This window comes from Haliotis rufescens, unplaced genomic scaffold, assembly GCF_023055435.1.
Source record: "Haliotis rufescens isolate VD_foot unplaced genomic scaffold, xgHalRufe1.0.p SCAF_14, whole genome shotgun sequence".
NCBI classification, from domain to species: Eukaryota; Metazoa; Mollusca; class Gastropoda; order Lepetellida; family Haliotidae; genus Haliotis; species Haliotis rufescens.
This window is the reverse complement of record NW_025963824.1, coordinates 5,639,267-5,657,504: the sequence shown is the minus strand read 5'-3', so window position 1 is coordinate 5,657,504 and position 18,238 is coordinate 5,639,267. Positions and strand designations below refer to the sequence as shown.

Here is an 18,238-nt window from a genome sequence, read left to right as displayed (position 1 = left end):
CCAATGACAATGATCAAAAATATGTGGTTGACATTGATGAACTTGATGAGAACTCACAAGATGGAAGTGTGGAGATAATCAAGCTTTTTCCTGAGCCTGATGATGCAGTCAGTGAAGCCAATGAGAATAATCAAGAATATGTGGTTGACATTGATGAACTTGACGAGAACTCACAAGATACAAGTGTGGAGATAATTAGAACTGATGAAAGTGTGATGCTATTCTGCACTGTATCCTCAAATGTATGTGAACAGTTGTGCAAGAAGCTTGATATTCAACATCAGTGTGTATCAAAAGCTCAGGATCATGAGTATGGTGTGGAAATTGGTGAACCATGTAGAACAGTATCTATTGATGGTGATGGCAATTGTTTCTTCAGAAGTCTTTCCTATGCAATCTCTGGCAAAGAAAACAATCACAGGAAAATCAGACTGGCTGTTGTGAAACACCTAAGAGAACATGCTGAAAGCTTCTGTACATTCTTAAGACCAGGTTATGACTCTGTTGAACAATATATTTCTCAATCAAGAATATGGTATGTTGGAACATGGGCAACAGAACTAGAAATTCTTGCAGCTGCAAACCTACTGAATACTGACATTTGTACATTCACTGGGAACAGGTGGCTAAGGTATTCATGCAGTCAGATCAATTCAGACACACCAAACACTGGCAGAGGCATATATTTGAATCATGTTGGTGGATCACATTATGAAGTTGTTGTTTGTGTAAACACAGTTGATGTCTTGAGAAACTCATGCACAGACAAATATTGTGAGAAACATATGAATAGCAGTGCTTATACAAGAAGGAAGAGACATGCTAATCAGTTATCTGTATCTGACAAACACGCGATGTTGAAAAAGCAAAAATGTTCTGATTCTGAAGAAGGGAGACCTGCTGAAGCACAAACTAAAAAAAAAGGAGGAGTGAGTGAGTGAGTTATGATTTAACGTCACTAAAAAAAAAAAAAAAAAAAAAGGAGGAAAGAATGCACAGGCAAAAGCTAAAAGAGAATATATCAGAGCTAAAAGACAATCAGAGAATGTTAAGTCTGAAACATTGAATGTTAAACAGAGAAAACTGGCTAAAGAGAGAGAAAAATACAAAACTGACCTTGAATTCAGAAACAAAAAGAAACAGAAAAGTTCAAATGCATATGCTAAAGACAAAAAGCACAGAGAACTCGTAAAAACCCACAGCACTGAGAAATATGCTAAAGACGAAAAGCACAGAGAACTCGTAAAAACCCGCAGCACTGAGAAATACGCTAAAGACGAAAAGCACAGAGAACTCGTTAAAACCCGCAGCACTGAGAAATATGCTAAAGATGAAAAACATCAGCAAGCTGTTAAATCAGCAAGCAATGCGAAGTACAAATCTAGTTCTGAATACAGAGAGAATTTGAAACAGAGACAGTCTGCCAAGCGAATGCAAATATCAAAAGAAAGGAAACTCATGGAAAATGTTACACAATCTTTTTTCAAGAACATTTCTGATGGTCCAGAATTTGTGTGCTCGGTGTGTCATCGAAGACTTTTCCAAAAACAGGTTGTTCAATGTAAAAAAACTTTGTATGAAAACAAAGGAGGTAATACAGCATCTGTATCTGAGAATTGCATCACAGACACTTACCTACACAAATGCACAGACAGTTGTGATGACCACTGTTCATTTGTCAATAGTCCAGAAGGCACATTGTGGATTTGTCATACCTGTCACAGAAAACTTTTGTCTGGTAAAATGCCTGGAGAAGCTGTTGTTAACAACCTTGAACTGACCCCTGTTCCTATGCAACTACAATGTCTAAATGAACTAGAGCAGCATTTGATTGCCTTGAATATCCCTTTCATGAAAATGATGACATTACCAAAAGGTGGACAACATGGTGTGCACGGACCTGTGATATGTGTTCCCTCTAACATTCAGAAAAGCACCAGTATGTTACCGAGATGTGAAGCAGATGATCAGATGATCAGAGTGAAACTGAAAAGAAAGATTACTTACACAGGACATTATCAATACAAGTTTGTCAACAAGGCCCATGTTCAAAATGCTTTAGAATATCTTCAAACAACTAACAAATGGTATAGAGATGTGAACTTTAATGAAGACTGGGTTAATCCCTTGCCAGTTATTGATGAGGAAGATGAAATTATTGATTCTGATACTGACACATTATCTGAACTTGATGAGGAAATTACTGAACACGAAGTGTCTGAGAAAGAGGGTGGAATACTCATGAATACCTGTCTACAACCTCTTGATATTGGCCAAGAAGTTCTTGATCAACATTTTGAAAAGATAACCTGTGTTGCACCTGCTGAGGAAAATAATCCTGTACGAGTATTAACTGACAAAACCAATGAAGCGAGATCTTTTCCAGTACTGTTCCCATCAGGGTCCCCAACATTCCATGATGATCGTGAAGAGAGGATCACACTTGCACGTTATCTGCACACACGCCTCATGAACGCTGATCGCCGATTTGCCCAAAACACTGACTACATATTTTATGCTCAGTATCTCTCCGAAGTTGAACAGGTTATGTCAAATGTTTCCATTGCAATGCGAAAAGGATCACAGTCACATGGTAAAAATGTTACATCTGAAAATCTTACAGATTCTGATTCTCTAAGAGAGATATTAAAATGTGATGAAGGGTACAAGTTCTTGAAACCTATCAGAGGAACTCCACCATTCTGGCAGTCTGCTCAGAAAGATTTATTTGCTATGATAAGACAACTTGGTATTCCAACTTGGTTTTGTTCATTTTCATCTGCTGATATGAGATGGCCAGAAATGATTGAAACAATACTGAGAGAAGAAGGTGATAAACGCAAAGCCACTGAACTTGACTGGTCTGAAAAATGTTCTGTACTCAGGAAAAACCCAGTGACAGCAGCCCGAATGTTTGATCAAAGATTCCATTGCTTCTTGAAAGAGGTCATCATGTCTCCTGCAGAACCAATTGGAAAGATAAAAGATTACTTCTATCGTGTAGAATTCCAACACCGTGGTTCCCCTCACACTCACTGCCTTTTCTGGGTTGAGAATGCACCTAAGATTGACAAAGACAATGATGAGACAGTAAAATGCTTCATAGACAGGTACATCACATGTGAAATGCCTTCTGTTGAGAATGATGAAGAATTGTTTGACATTGTCAACAGTGTCCAGAAACACAGCAAAAGACATTCAAAGACATGTAAGAAAAATGGCACAACATGTAGGTTCAATTTCCCTCGTCCACCAAGCAATGAAACTTTCATATCGCGAGCAGGAGGTCTTGACAATAACCCCAAAAATGATGTGCCCAAAACCTTGGAACAGTGCTGTGAAGATCTAATAAATATGGAAGTGATGACCATACCAAATGCTCAAACAATCTTGAAACTGATTTGGCAAGCTCTTACTGATGACGAGGAAACATTTGACTCTGTTGATGCATTGTTCTCTGCCATTGGTATTTCGCAAGATATGTTTCAAGTAGCATGTGATACTCTATCGAAAAAGACAAATGTTGTGATGAAACGCAATCCCAATGATGTATGGGTCAATCAGTACAATCCCGATCTGCTCAGATGTTGGAATGCGAACATGGACATTCAGTATGTAGTTGATGCCTACTCTTGTGTTGTATACATAATTTCATATATATCAAAGGCAGAAAGAGAAATGGGATTATTGTTGAATCATGCACAAAAGGAAGCAAATAAGGATAACACTGATGCAAAATGTGCTCTGAAGAAACTTGGTGCTGTATACCTACACAATAGAGAAGTGAGTGCACAGGAAGCTGTGTTTCGAGTTTGCAATTTGCGATTGAAAGAAGGATCTCGTAAAGTACAGTTCATTCCAACCGTAGACCCTGTCAGAATGAGTTTGCCTCTTAAAATTTTGAAAAACAAACAACAGAGTGGTGAACTAGGTGAAGACGAAATGTGGATGACAAGCATTGTTGATCGATACAAGAGCAGACCCAAAGGTGACGAGTTCAATAAGATGTGTCTTGGAACTTTTTGCTCAGAATACAGAGTCGTGCCAAATGCTGAAGTATCGAGGGTTGCTGATGACAAACGGCACAGTCCATTAGTAACATTGCAAAACGGCCTTGGTCATGTCAAAAAACGTACACGAACTGATGCAGCAGTTATCAGATATGCCAGATTTTCTCGCACAAAAGATCCAGAGAAATACTATCACAGTATACTGCAGCTATTCTTGCCATACACATTTGATGCACAGTTAAAACCAGCCACTTTCAATTCATATGAAGACTTCTATCGAACTGGTGCTGTTCAGATTGGAAACTGTCCCGTTGAAACTGTGAAAGAGATTGTTGACAGAAACAAAGCAATGTTTGAGAAGGATGCTGAAGTTATTGATGAAGCTGAGGAATTGTTTGAAAGATCAGGTCAATTGGAAGATGCATGGGCTAAAATTAGTCCAGAGACTGAATCTGAAAGAATAGAATGTGAAGATGCACATACGCATGTCTCAGATGATGAAAGTGAAACTGAATCTGGTAGAAATATGCCTGATTTGCTACAGACTGATAAAATGGTATCTAACACAGAACTGCTTCAGAGTACAGTGTCAAGACAAGAAGCAGAAACTATTTTGAGATCAATGAATGACGAACAATCTGATGTGTTCTACAAAATTAGACAATGGTGTTTGGATAAAAAGAAAGGCAAAAATTCTGAGGCATTTCACTTATTTCTCACTGGTGGAGCTGGTACTGGAAAAAGCCATTTGATTAAGGCAATTTGCTATGAATGTACACGACTTCTAGCTCCCATGCAAAACAATCCAGATGATATCTCTGTACTTTTGGTAGCTCCAACTGGTATTGCAGCATTTAACATACATGCATCCACAATACACAGTGCACTGTCAATTGGAATTGATGCAAAACTGCCATACCAGCCACTTGGTGAGGAAAAGATCAATACCTTACGAGCAAAACTGCAAAGTCTCCATATCCTTATCATCGATGAAATTTCAATGGTTGATCACAAGCTGTTATCATACATTCATGGTAGACTGAGACAGATCAAACAAACTGCTGATTATTCACCTTTTGGAAATGTATCTGTGATTGCTGTTGGAGACTTTTATCAGTTATCACCTGTTAAGGGTAGACCATTGTATGTTGCCCAAAATGGATATGACTTGTGGAATGACAATTTCTCCATCACAGAATTAACCAAGATCATGAGACAAACAGACCCTGCATTTGCACAAGTTTTGAATAGATTGCGAAAGCGAAAAAGATCAGAGCCTCTTGAAAGAAGAGATATTGATATGCTCAAACAACGAGAATCTGGTGAAGATGATCCTGATTGCATTCACATGTTTGCAACAAATGCTCAGGTTGATAATTTCAATGTCACTACTCTTCACTGTAAATGTTCAGATACAATTTCCATTGAGGCACAAGATTTCGCCAGAAACCCCAAAACAGGAAAACTTGAAAAGAGCGAAAACCCTCATGAGAAAGTATATAACTCAGTATTACCAAAAAATCTGCATGTTGCAATTGGAGCTCGTGTGATGATCACAAAAAATATTGACACATCAGATGGTCTTGTCAATGGTGCCTTCGGAACTGTTAGCAACATTTCTTTGACTGATGGTGAAGCCTTTCCTTCAAGACTATATGTAGTGTTTGACAATGATGATGTTGGTAAGAAATTACGGAAAGTGAAGCAGGATGCATCCAGATTACAAGCTAACAGCACACCCATTGAGCCCCTAGAGGAAACTGTTACAAACAATGGAGGCATCAGACGACAATTTCCACTCAAACTAGCCTGGGCTTGCACCATACACAAAGTACAAGGCATAACTGTAAACAAAGCTGTCATCTCATTAGACAAGATCTTTGCAGCGGGACAAGCTTATGTGGCATTAAGTCGAGTATCCTCTCTTGATGGTCTGATCATTCAGGATTTTAAAGAATCAGTGATATACAGCAGTGAAAAAGTTGAAGCAGCAGTGTGTAGTATGCCAAAGTTCATGAGTACAAATCAGAGAATCTATGATGGTCATCCTACATTTACCTTGATTATGCAAAATATTGAAGGCCTTCAATCACACATTAAAGATTTGCAGAATGACAAGAGATTTCTTGAGGCTGATTTCATTTGCTTGACAGAAACATGGTTATCTGAGGGACATCGAGATGATGAACCAAAACTTGAAGGATTTACATTACATCATAAACCCAGATCACAGTCCTATGAATCATCTGAACCAACACTGATGGATTTGAAGAATCAAAGTCATGGTGGTGTTGCAGTGTATTGTAGTAATGTCAAATGTGAATTTCCTGACTTACGCGTGTCCAATCTAGAATATCTGGCTTTTTATGTCATGGAACTGCAAGCTAATGTTGTTGTCATCTACAGGCCAAACTCAGACAAAACGGATATTTTCAGAAAGTATTTATTACAACTTATTCAGGAACTTGATAACCATTCTGGTCGAGCCATTATCAAGGGTGATTTCAATGAAAATGTTTTCGTGTCATCTTCAATACAGACTTTGATGGAATCAAATGGTTTTGCACAGATCGTTTCAGAGCCTACTACTGAAAGTGGAACGCTTATTGACCATGTATATGTCAGAGGACTTGAGAATGTATCTGTTCAGATTCTTCCAACATACTTTGGTTACCACGAAGCCATTGAAATAAGATTATGAATTATTCTGTGAAAATATCAAAAATAATTCCTCACATGGAAAATAACCATCCATAAAGCCAGTGTAGGGGGTAGGGGGTATGACATTGAACTGGATGGACGCCCTGTAGATACCGGTATTGTTAACATTGGTCAGAGAAAGTATTCCATGTATATACTAATCAAAAGAAGTTCAAGAACACCAAATTCTTTCATATGACTATAGTTAATCTGTCCATTATTCTGTGCATTGTGTTATCTAGATTCTATTGACCCATTTGCTACTATAACTTTGTTTAAGTGTGATTAAAGAAAATCTTCAGAAAAGTTTACTCTCTAAACTCTCATGAATTGTTCTTCAGCAACCCATGTTTGTTGTAAGAGGCGACTAACAGGATCGGGTGGTCACCCTCGCTGATTTGGTTGATGCATGTCATTGTATCCCAATTGTGTGGATCGATGCTCATGATATCAATCACTGGATTGTCACGTCCAGACTCTCTTACTTATCGACCGCCATCATATAGCTGGAATATTGCTGAGTGTGGCGTAAAACAAGAACGAAACACTCTCTAAACCATTCAATGGTAGCAAATGACCCATGGTATGTATAAATTATGCTATAATACATTCAATAATCAAAGATCAACATGGCATGTTGATCTTTAATCATTTGATACTAAATTTGGATGCTATGAAATCAGTAATAAAGATCTGGGTTGGAATAAGTCTTCAGCAACCCATGGTTGCCATAAAAGGCAACTATGCTTGTTGTAAGAGACGACGAACGAGATCGGATACTTGCAAATTACAATTATGAAACTGCTTGTTCTGAATCATCATATCCAATGTGTTCTGTCCACAACAGTAATATTTAAACATATACCCACTGCCAAAAGCAACGTGAATACCAGACATCTTGGTTAATTTATGAAGACTTAATCATATTCAAGCGACATAAGATCAGCTCTATGCACAGCCAATATACTGGTATGTTGTGTGAACTGATGCCTGAGAGCACACCATGATGCACCATTTGTCTTGTGCAGGATAAGCATGTAAACTTTGGAAATCATGTGCAGCATATCAACATCAGAATAAAATCACTAGGTGTTAACATTTGACTGATTGTTTGTTTTTTCATTAATTGGTATACATTTGAATCGCTTGTTATCGTACATCATGGTGCATAGGTATCTGTTCCTATTGTTTGCGTTTGTTTTGGTGGTGAGTATAGTTGGAACTCATGATGAAATTTATTATTCACTGACTTTGAACATGCACAATAGCATACATACTTATTTCTTTTAGTATTTTGATGCCCGTTGCATCTGTGACCCTCAAATAGGCATGTGGTTTTGGTACCACCGAAGTTTACACTCTAAATATTACTGTAATCAAGTAATCACTTATCAATGGATACTGTAACATACATTGGGTACTCGTGTATCTGTTGTGCAGAAATGTATTTTCTATTGCTTTGGTGAAGTTTTTCAGAAATTAATTATGTTTGGCCATAATGTTTATAATCATAAATGCAAATCAATTGATTTATGAATTATACAGTACACATTATGTGAGGTAGTAAACATGGTAACCCTGATTCCTGCATTGTTTATCATGTGTTACATGAAAGATGTGTGTATTATTGATTCTTCCTGTTACATGAAAGATGTGTGTATTATTGATTCTACCTGTGTAATGCTGATAATAGTAATTTGTCATTTCTGTATGATGTTCAAACAAAATTCAGAACACCTTTCATACAAATATACAATGAAGTTCTGAAGAGGTTGATCATGGCATGAATGCATGTTGTATTATTGTACAAACATGTGCATTTGAAGATTTTATCACTTGTATCGATATCTGATTAATGATAACTTACTGTGATTGGTTCTGCTTCAACAAGCTCAGTGAACTGTGAAATTAATAGCTTGTTTGTTGACAACTTTTCTGTAATGAACATTAAGAACAAATAAGGCATAACCACACAGAATGGGTTACGATGTATTTGAAAACATTTCTCAAATACAGACACAAGACAGTTGAAGAGGCCACATTTGACTAGTCCTTCAGACTCTGTGAGAGCTTGACAGATCAAGAGTCACATAAGGACTACAAGTACCTTGTCATCTATTATCAAGGATATGTTCTATCAACAAGAACTATTATCATTCTGATACAGCCAAGTGACATCATATGATATCAATAGCAACACAACAATCACAATTGACTTGACAGAGTCTTGTGACCTTTTCCTTCGGTGAATGCTGGTGCTACATGTAGAACAAGACAAGATTGTGTGTACTGGTGTCATCGCTCTACTTTAAAAGTGATTTCTGAATGTGGACTATTGAGTTCGTCTCCAAATTGTTTGAACAGAGATGTGAATGTGAACACCCTAAACATCAAACAAACCTGCAACTGATATGCCTCAGTGATTTCTGTTTATGTACTGATGTTGTGACTGCCTGCTCTGGTATAACAGTTCAGACTTCAGGGACATCCTTGCAATTCCTTCAGACACGAAGAATACACTGTCATACTGATGAATATATGGGAATTCCAATATTGTATTGATTTATGTAACCAAACGTTTGTGATCAGAAAGATAGTACTTTCACAACTTTCTGAAATAGCAATGTTTCCATCGTTTCTGTGTTACCTCATTTCTTGTAACTCATAGAAATACCAATGTTAATTTTTCAGGGTCAGTTTACAAGCAGATACTTTAAATGTTAATCAGTAACATGAATTGAAAAGGTGTATAAGTCAGGAATTGTTTTCTATTCAGGTTCAAAATACCCAAGGGTAAATTCTAGTATGGATCTACATCCTCAAGATAGCTTAGAATCTAGCTGTATAATTAATAAATCTATGCCTTCTAGCTGGGTTAAAACCTCAGGGCACAATCTAGGCAATCGCCAGAATATACGCAAGGAAACACTCCAGTATGGATCTACAGCCTGAGCCTCTAGGTTTGAACCTTGAAGTAACAATCGGGACAATCACAACACAATGATTCTATTATGGATTGACACCTTGTAGGTGCCCTTGAACATGGGGTAACAATCCAGGGAAATCGCTTGATTCTAGTATGAGTCTTTACCCTGTAGGTTGACTTGAACCTTGGGGTGTGATCTGGGAAATCATTTGAATATGTGGAAACATTCCAACATGGATTTACAGACTCTATTCAGGTTCCAACCAACCAGTATAAATGCTGCCAATCATCACAAAATACTCAAGGGTTGACTCTGGTATGGATCTACATCCCCTTGCTGGGCTCAAACCTGGGGTAACAACTTACGATATCTTCAGAATATACCCAAGGACATAATCTATAATTGATCTAAAGCCTGTAGTTGGGTTTGAACCTCTGGGTAAGATATGGGGAAATGACCTAAAAAAATGGAAGGGTACATTGTAGTATTGATCTAAAGCCTCAAGGCAGGTTTCAACCTCAGGCATCACATACACCATTTTATTTATTACTTATATCAAGCATTGTGAAAAGGCTGATATGTCTTCTGTCTATCACTGTAGAGATGTATTCATATGGTGTTGTTTTGGTCACAATAGGTTTAACTTGTCATCATGGTCATGCCTACATAATACATGTTTAGTGTGTTGATATTTTACTTTCTTCATACTTCGGTTCTAAGGGCACAATACACCTTATTCTTGCCATGAGCTACAGTGTCTTTGAACCTCAGGGTATAATCTGTAAGATCTTAAGAAAATAATTTTACAGCCAAGGCAGATTCTTGTATGGATCTACACCCTATTACTAGGTTCGAACCTGCAGTAAGCATCTGCGAAATCACCGCAAAATATTCAAGAGTTGATTCTAATATATATGTATATCCTGAAGCTTGGGTCGAACCTGCAGCAAAAATCTCTAAAATCAACACAAATTGATTCTAATATATACTTACTTTACTTACATTCTAACCTGGGGTAAGAATCAAGGAATTCCCCACAATCTACCAAATTGTTGATTCTAATACAGATCTACATACTTTAGCTAGATTCAAACATGGAGTAACACCTTAAGAAATTATTACAAAGTACCTAACAGAGGTTCAAGAATAGATCCATTTCCAGCCAGACTCAAAATATTTATTTCCAAAGGAATGGGATTTGTATATCTTCTGTATATCTGTTTATAGTATGTTAATTGTACAAATGTGTTCATAAAGTCTTGCTTGGGCAATGAACTTTTTTCATGTTTCTTATTAAGATACATGGGTGGAGGCGAAAACGGTTCCTCTATTGCTAATAACGATATATGTGGTAGTATATCTGATTTGTGTTATTTGTTACATATTATTTGATGTATTTACATATTATTTCCTGTTTTCCAGTTGTTCACACATAACTACATACATTCACATGTATACAGTTCTCCACAGTTTTCATCTTCATCCCACTTTACTTGCCCTGTGTGGCAAATGGAATCCAAAATAATGAAAATCAAATGTGAAAAAAACATATCCTATCTGGATGCCAAAAAACTATTCAAAATTCAGACCACTACGCCCTCAACTATGTCCTACTCCGCTGCAGTCTCCCGCTCTGTTACAACATCTACTATTTCGTGTCAGACTGACTTGACATGGGTCACGTCAGATCAACCAGTTGATACTATTCCAATCACTCAGCCTATTCCTACCATCAGTCTATCCAGTTCAGGATCTCAGACTGAGATTCAGTCTGAGAAACCATCACATACGTCAGTCAAACAACCAGTCGTTGTTCATTTGTCGACTAAAGAAAAAAAGAAATTGAAGAAAAAACAACTGCCAATCGTCCCTTCACCTTCAGAGGTTCCTTTACAGAACTCCTTTGGGCCTCTGGACATGGAGGTTACTCTGTCCTCACAGGACAGGCGGGGGAGTAGTTCCTCCTCACATTCACGCGAGCGATCTCCAATTGAGCCACCATGACTCAATTGTCTAATATAATGCAATGGAATTGCAGAGGACTTAGGCATAATTTTCATGAACTACAGTTATTAACAAGTGATTTAAATCCATCAGCAATTTGTTTACAAGAGACGTACCTTAAAAATACAGATAAGTTTGATTTAAAGCAATATAGTTCATATCATTCCTTCTCTCCTCCAGGAGATAAAGCTACTGGAGGTGCTTCTATTTTAGTGCGGCGGGGCGTTGTTCACAGTCCTGTTCCGCTTGACTCGACTCTGCAAGCAGTTGCAGTTAGACTAACACTGCATATTGCCTTCACACTTTGCTCCTTATACATTCCTCCTTCTTCAAATCTTCAGCGAAATGATCTACAAAAACTATACGACCAACTCCCAAAGCCCTGTGTCATCATGGGTGATCTAAATGGGCATAATCCTCTATGGGGAAGTTCAACCATTAATCAAAAGGGAAAAGTAATCGAGGATTTTGTTTCCGATAACGATCTTTGCATTTTTAATGATGACTCCGACACTTACTTGCACCCTGCTACTGGTACCTATTCATCTTTAGATCTGTCTTTGACGGATTCAGTTTTGTTGAATGAATTCTCATGGTCTGTCCATGATGACCTATGTGGGAGTGACCATTTCCCCACGGTGCTTAAACCAATTAATCCCGCTGATGATCCACCTTCACCTCGATGGAATTTTGTGAAGGCTGATTGGCTTTTATTTCAATCTTTATGCAAAGATAAATTACTACCTACGTCTTTTCAAAATGTTACTGACCCGATTCAGTTGTTCTCAGATCTACTGAATGAAATTGCTGATGAATCAATACCTAAGTCCTCTATTAACCCACGTGTTCGTAAACCGTGGTTTGATGACACTTGCAAACAAGCTAGGAAATGTCGTAAGAAGGCGGAGAAATACTTCCGTAAACATCCCACTGTCCATAATTTAAATATTGTAAAAATTTCAAATGCCAAGGCAAGACGTCTATTTAAGCAAAATAAACGTCAATCCTGGCGGACCTATGTCTCCAAAATTAACTCTCGTACCCCTATGCCCAAGGTATGGAATATGATTAAAAAAATCAAAGGCAAGGGATCAAATTCTACAGTTAACCATCTGAAGGATGGCGATACTTTGTTAACTGATAAATCTGCCATTGCCAATAGCATTGGTGAAACTTTATCTCATCATTCTTCTTCATCTAATTACGCTCCTGAATTTCAAAAATATCAGCTTCAACAGGAAAAGAAAAAAGTAAATTTTACATCTGATAATGGTGAAGATTACAATGAGGTATTTTCACTACATGAGCTATATACTGCCTTAGGGCAAGCTCATGATACAGCAGCAGGCGCTGATAATATTCATTATCAGCTGCTGAAACACTTGCCCGAATCATGCCTTGAAACTATGTTAAATAAATTCGATGATATTTGGACATCTGGGATGTTTCCAGCTTCATGGCATAAAGCCATTGTTATCCCCATTCCCAAACCTGGGCGGGATCATTCTGATCCATCAAATTACCGACCTATCTCTTTAACTAGCTGTGTTTGTAAAACGATGGAACGCATGGTAAATAATCGATTAGTGTGGTACTTGGAAACAAATAATCTTCTTTCCAATATACAATGTGGTTTCCGGAAAAATAGAAGTACTATCGATCATTTAGTGCGTTTAGAATCGTTCATTAAAAATTCCATTGTAAATAGACAACATGCTGTATCGATCTTTTTCGATTTAGAAAAAGCTTACGATACAACATGGAAACATGGTATTTTAAAAGATCTTCATGATTTTGGATTAAGAGGCCGTCTGCCTCATTTTATATCCCAGTTTTTAACAGACAGGCAATTTCAAGTCCGAGTGGGTACAACCCTGTCTGATCATTATAATCAGGATCAGGGTGTCCCACAAGGCAGTATTTTGTCTGTCACTTTATTCAGTATAAAAATTAACAGTTTGTCAAAAGTTTTAAATGATTCAGTTGATGGATCACTTTTTGTGGATGATTTTAATCTATCTTGTCGGGGTAAAAATATGCACACAATTGAAAGGCAATTACAATTATGTCTTAATAAAATTAACAAGTGGTGTCTAGAAAACGGGTTTAAATTTTCCAAATCAAAAACTAATTGCATACATTTCTGCCGAAAATATAAACCGCATAAGGACCCTGAACTATTTCTGAATGGCACTCCTATCAAAGTTGTTAAGGAGGCCAAGTTCTTGGGACTTATTTTTGATCATCACTTAACTTTTCTCCCGCATATTAAATACCTCAAAGCTAAATGCCTGAAGGCACTCGATCTATTAAAAGTTGTTTCTAATTCAAAGTGGGGAGGGGATCAAACAACCCTCTTACACTTGTACAGGTCACTAATTCGTTCCAAACTTGATTATGGCTCCATCATCTATGGTGGAGCCTGCAAAAGTAATTTACAAAAACTAGATACGATACATCATCAGGGTCTGAGGCTTTGTCTTGGAGCCTTCAGAACGTCTCCCATTCACAGTCTCTATATAGAAGCAGATGAGCCTTCTCTTAAACAACGCCGACTAAAATTATCTCTACAATACATCACTAAATTATATTCTAATCCGTCAAATCCAGCTTTTGAATGTATATTCCATCCTCTCTACGAAGATCTTTACAATAAGAAATCGGCACTCCATCCACCACTCGGAATTAGAATAAAATCTGCAATATCAGCTTCAAATATTAAACTCCAAGATATAGCTCCTACTCAACTTTTCTCCTCTCCTCCTTGGCAAATGGTAAAGCCAGAGGTAGACCTGACATTAACCAAACTTAAGAAATCAGATACTAACCAATTAATATACCAACAAGAATACCACCAACTTAGAAACAATTATGACACTTATAAATCTATATTTACCGATGGATCCAAGGATGGTGGCACAGTTGCTAGTGCCACAGTCATTGGATCCAGAACAATCTCTTCCCGTTTACCTGATAACAGTTCAATATTCACTGCAGAAGCAAACGCCATTTTTACAGCACTTAAATATATCAGTAATCAATCTAAACATAAACAATTCATACTGTTTTCAGATTCTCTTTCATGTCTTCAGGCAATTAAAAATATGTCTTCCAAACATCCACTTTTAATCCAAATTCTTGAGTTATTTAATGATCTTGCTACTGGCCAATATGACATCGTCTTTTGTTGGTTACCAAGCCATGTTGGTATCAAAGGTAACACAATGGCCGATGCTGCTGCAAAAGCAGCCCTCAACAAATCTGTGACACCACTTCTGATCCCATACACTGATTTTAAACCCTTGATTCGATCTTACATCAGAGATCTTATGCAACAGAAGTGGGACGCCCAAGTAGGTATCAATAAATTACATGAAATTAAACCAAATATCGGTTACACCTACTTGGGCTGTCAGTCCAGATTTGAAGAGGTCATTATGCGACGATGTCGTATTGGCCACAGCAGATATACGCACGAATATTTATTACAAGGTGAGGATCCTCCGTTTTGTATCCCTTGTGATCAAGCATGTCCTGATTGACTGTGTTGATTTTTCCATCGCAAGGGATAAATATTTCAATGTAAAAACAATTAAGGACCTTTTTAATGATGTTAATTCTCGTTTAATATTATGTTTTTTAAAGGAAATAGAGCTTTTTCATAAATTTTGATGTGTTCAATGTATTGTTTTACAAATTGGTAGTGCGAAATTCATAACTTAGATTGTTAGTGGCTGACGATTTCTAGCCCATTTTTAAATTGTGATGTTCATTAATGCTTACTGCCTTTTAATATTCTCAACTAGTTTTAAATCAAGTCTGTGATATTCTAGTTATTCTACTGTCCTTCGTTGACAGCTTTTTATTCAGTTTAAATATATGTATCATAAATGTATCATAAATGTAATTTCTCGTCACGATATGGCTGAAATATTGCCCATGTGACGTTAAATAATAACTCACTCACTCACTCACTCATCCCACTTTACAATATTGGCCTATGTACCACTGAGCATTGTGATAGTAGCTGACTCAGGGGGCTAATTTCGAATGTAAACATGTTTCAACTTTTCACAATTATTGGTGTTTGTCAGAGACAATGTGGGTTTAATTTCATTTATTTTACTTCAAAGGGTATAATATTTTCACAATAAGTTAGTTGCACCTCCCAATCAGAGTCGGCGAGTAATTTGGAATAGGGAGCTAATTTGTACTGTAAACTTGTTTTAAGATTTCACTATTGTTAGTCTTTATAAGAGACAATGTGAGTTCAATTTCATTTATTTAACTTAAAGGCATGTTAGGTTTTAACAATAAGTTGAGTTACGTATAGGCTAAGTTCGAATATAGTTGGAGTGTTGCTTGTTCATATTTGAGTATTTTCATACATTCATATACTTGAGCTATTGCTGAAATTGTGAACATTTAAAATGTATGAGGTATATTGATGGTTGTATATGATGTTGTGAAAGTGTAGCATTTCCTGCGCTAAATTTTTATATGTTGATAAACTAAGAACACAAGATGTGCAATAAAAGAAATTCACAACATTAACAGTGTTAATTTGTTTGAAATTATGATTGCTTGAGTATGTATTTGAATCATTTTGTCATAAAACACCAATTGATACAGTGTACATGGTGTAGTGAGTGAGTATACCCGCCTACGCAGCTTTTAACAGTATTTCAGTTATAAGATTGCATGTCAGCTTAATGTGGGAGGTAAGCCAAAAGTGATGCAGCGAATCACGGGGCGTCAGTTACTAAATTACACAAATGGACATAGGACTACAAGCACATAGATAATCTGTTTATTATTTGTTGGGGGTATACTGGGTATCTTTTTCTGTTATGAGTCTTACTTCAGAACCTATTCAATAACATTTAAATAATGAATCATTTTGCTTGAAATATGAAGAAACATTAGATTTCCTCTGGTAATAGATCAGAATATAAAACTACATTGATCTCTAAACTTTCATCAGGTTATCTTTAAAGATCATACAGTTATATGTGGTACTTCATTTATAGGCGTCAGTTTCAATAATATGAATCTCCCGTAGTCCTCACAGTTAGAACCGGCACTCATCGTCTGAATACATGCGTAAAATGTGGTCAATATCGGACCAATGCTTCCCCAGTTTCAGAGGAGATAAAACCGGTATTTAAGACCCAAAATCCGTGTTTCACACAAGAACAGATCGCACCCTTAATCATGGAAATACCTCGAAAATAGGTGACGGGACAGAACAGTACGCATAATATACATGCAACTACTTGGCTAAACAGGTACAAATTTCAGCCAACAACACTACTGGACCCCAACTGTTCTAATCCTTAAGACACTTAGCTTTCGACATTGGTTTGTAAGATACAGTAAAAATTCCAGTCTTTGCATGGCTTCTGTACTGCACGTCAGAAATGCTGATACTCCTTACAGCAACAGCTTCCTGGCGGAGCTCTTGAAATGCATATTAATATGAGACAAACGCTGTGGTGGAGTTTGGTGAATAATAGCAAGCTCCTCACAGCGATAGTACGTTCCCGGTGATCTGTTTACTGTGTAACGAAGGTGTCACGCGCTGGAAAGGAGCTTGGAATATTAGCGGCTAAGGGACGTAACTCAGATTTATATATAAGCAATTCCGCTAATAGCAAAGTCACTCATGGACTGTACCCACCTAATTGCCTGCTTAATCGATTAGTGTTTGGAATAATATGCACTTGCAATTCAAAGTGTTCATTGCCCGAGAGCCGCGATAGTGTGCAAGAGTCAAGACATGACCCCACATTACGGTCGAGAACACCACCTTCATTAATTGTATGCAGACCCCTCCTGTTTATATTTGTCAAGATTAAGAAATGTTTTTCATTGACTTGTGACTGAAAAAGCATTATATGGTTATACTTCCTAATAAATTTCCTATCGACTCATGGATATTTCATAATTATATTACAACTGACACTATGCTTGTTTTTGGAGAGCACTGAGTAAGGGGGTGGTGATACTTGATGTCTGACTTTGTTCATGCATGTCATTGTGTACCAATTGCTTATATGTATGCTCAATGCTAATGATGCCAATCACTGGATTCTGTGTTCAAAATTCCATTATTTAGAAACTGCTGTCATGTAGCGGGAACATTGTTGAGTGCGGCGATAAAGAACAAAGACATATTTTTAACATCTCAAACTAAAACTTTATTTTGATCAACATGCCAGGATAAATGCATGACAAAATGTCACTGATGTCCCTTATGTACACGGGGATCCTATCCCCCTACATTGACAGTGACTGCTACCTACTCAGGGAGAACCTCACTGATGTCCCTCCTGTACATGGGGATCCTCTCCCCCTACATTGACAGTGACTGCTCAGGTTCCTTACGTTCAAAGTCTTAATTTAGTCCACAAGTTTCAACGACACAGCTCGACTCGTATTTTGCGGGATCTCCATCTTTATTTCACCACATGTGAGGAGATGGTTTTCAATTTCGTCCGCATTTCCCTGAATGTCCTCTTTCTGTGTGCTGGTCAGAAACTCTGTCATGACTGGTGAAGGAATGAGATACTTTGAGGAATTACCCTCAACAGATAG

General features: G+C 37.4%; 1 protein-coding gene across 1 annotated transcript; it reads left to right on the top strand.

The window, feature by feature from the left end:
• The first annotated feature begins 1,743 nt into the window (after window positions 1-1,743).
• Window positions 1,744-6,711, top strand: LOC125379306. The gene has a single exon (XM_048395582.1). The coding sequence runs from the start codon at window positions 1,744-1,746 to the stop codon at window positions 6,709-6,711; it is 4,968 nt and encodes a 1,655-aa protein (XP_048251539.1).
• The last annotated feature ends 11,527 nt before the right edge of the window (window positions 6,712-18,238 follow it).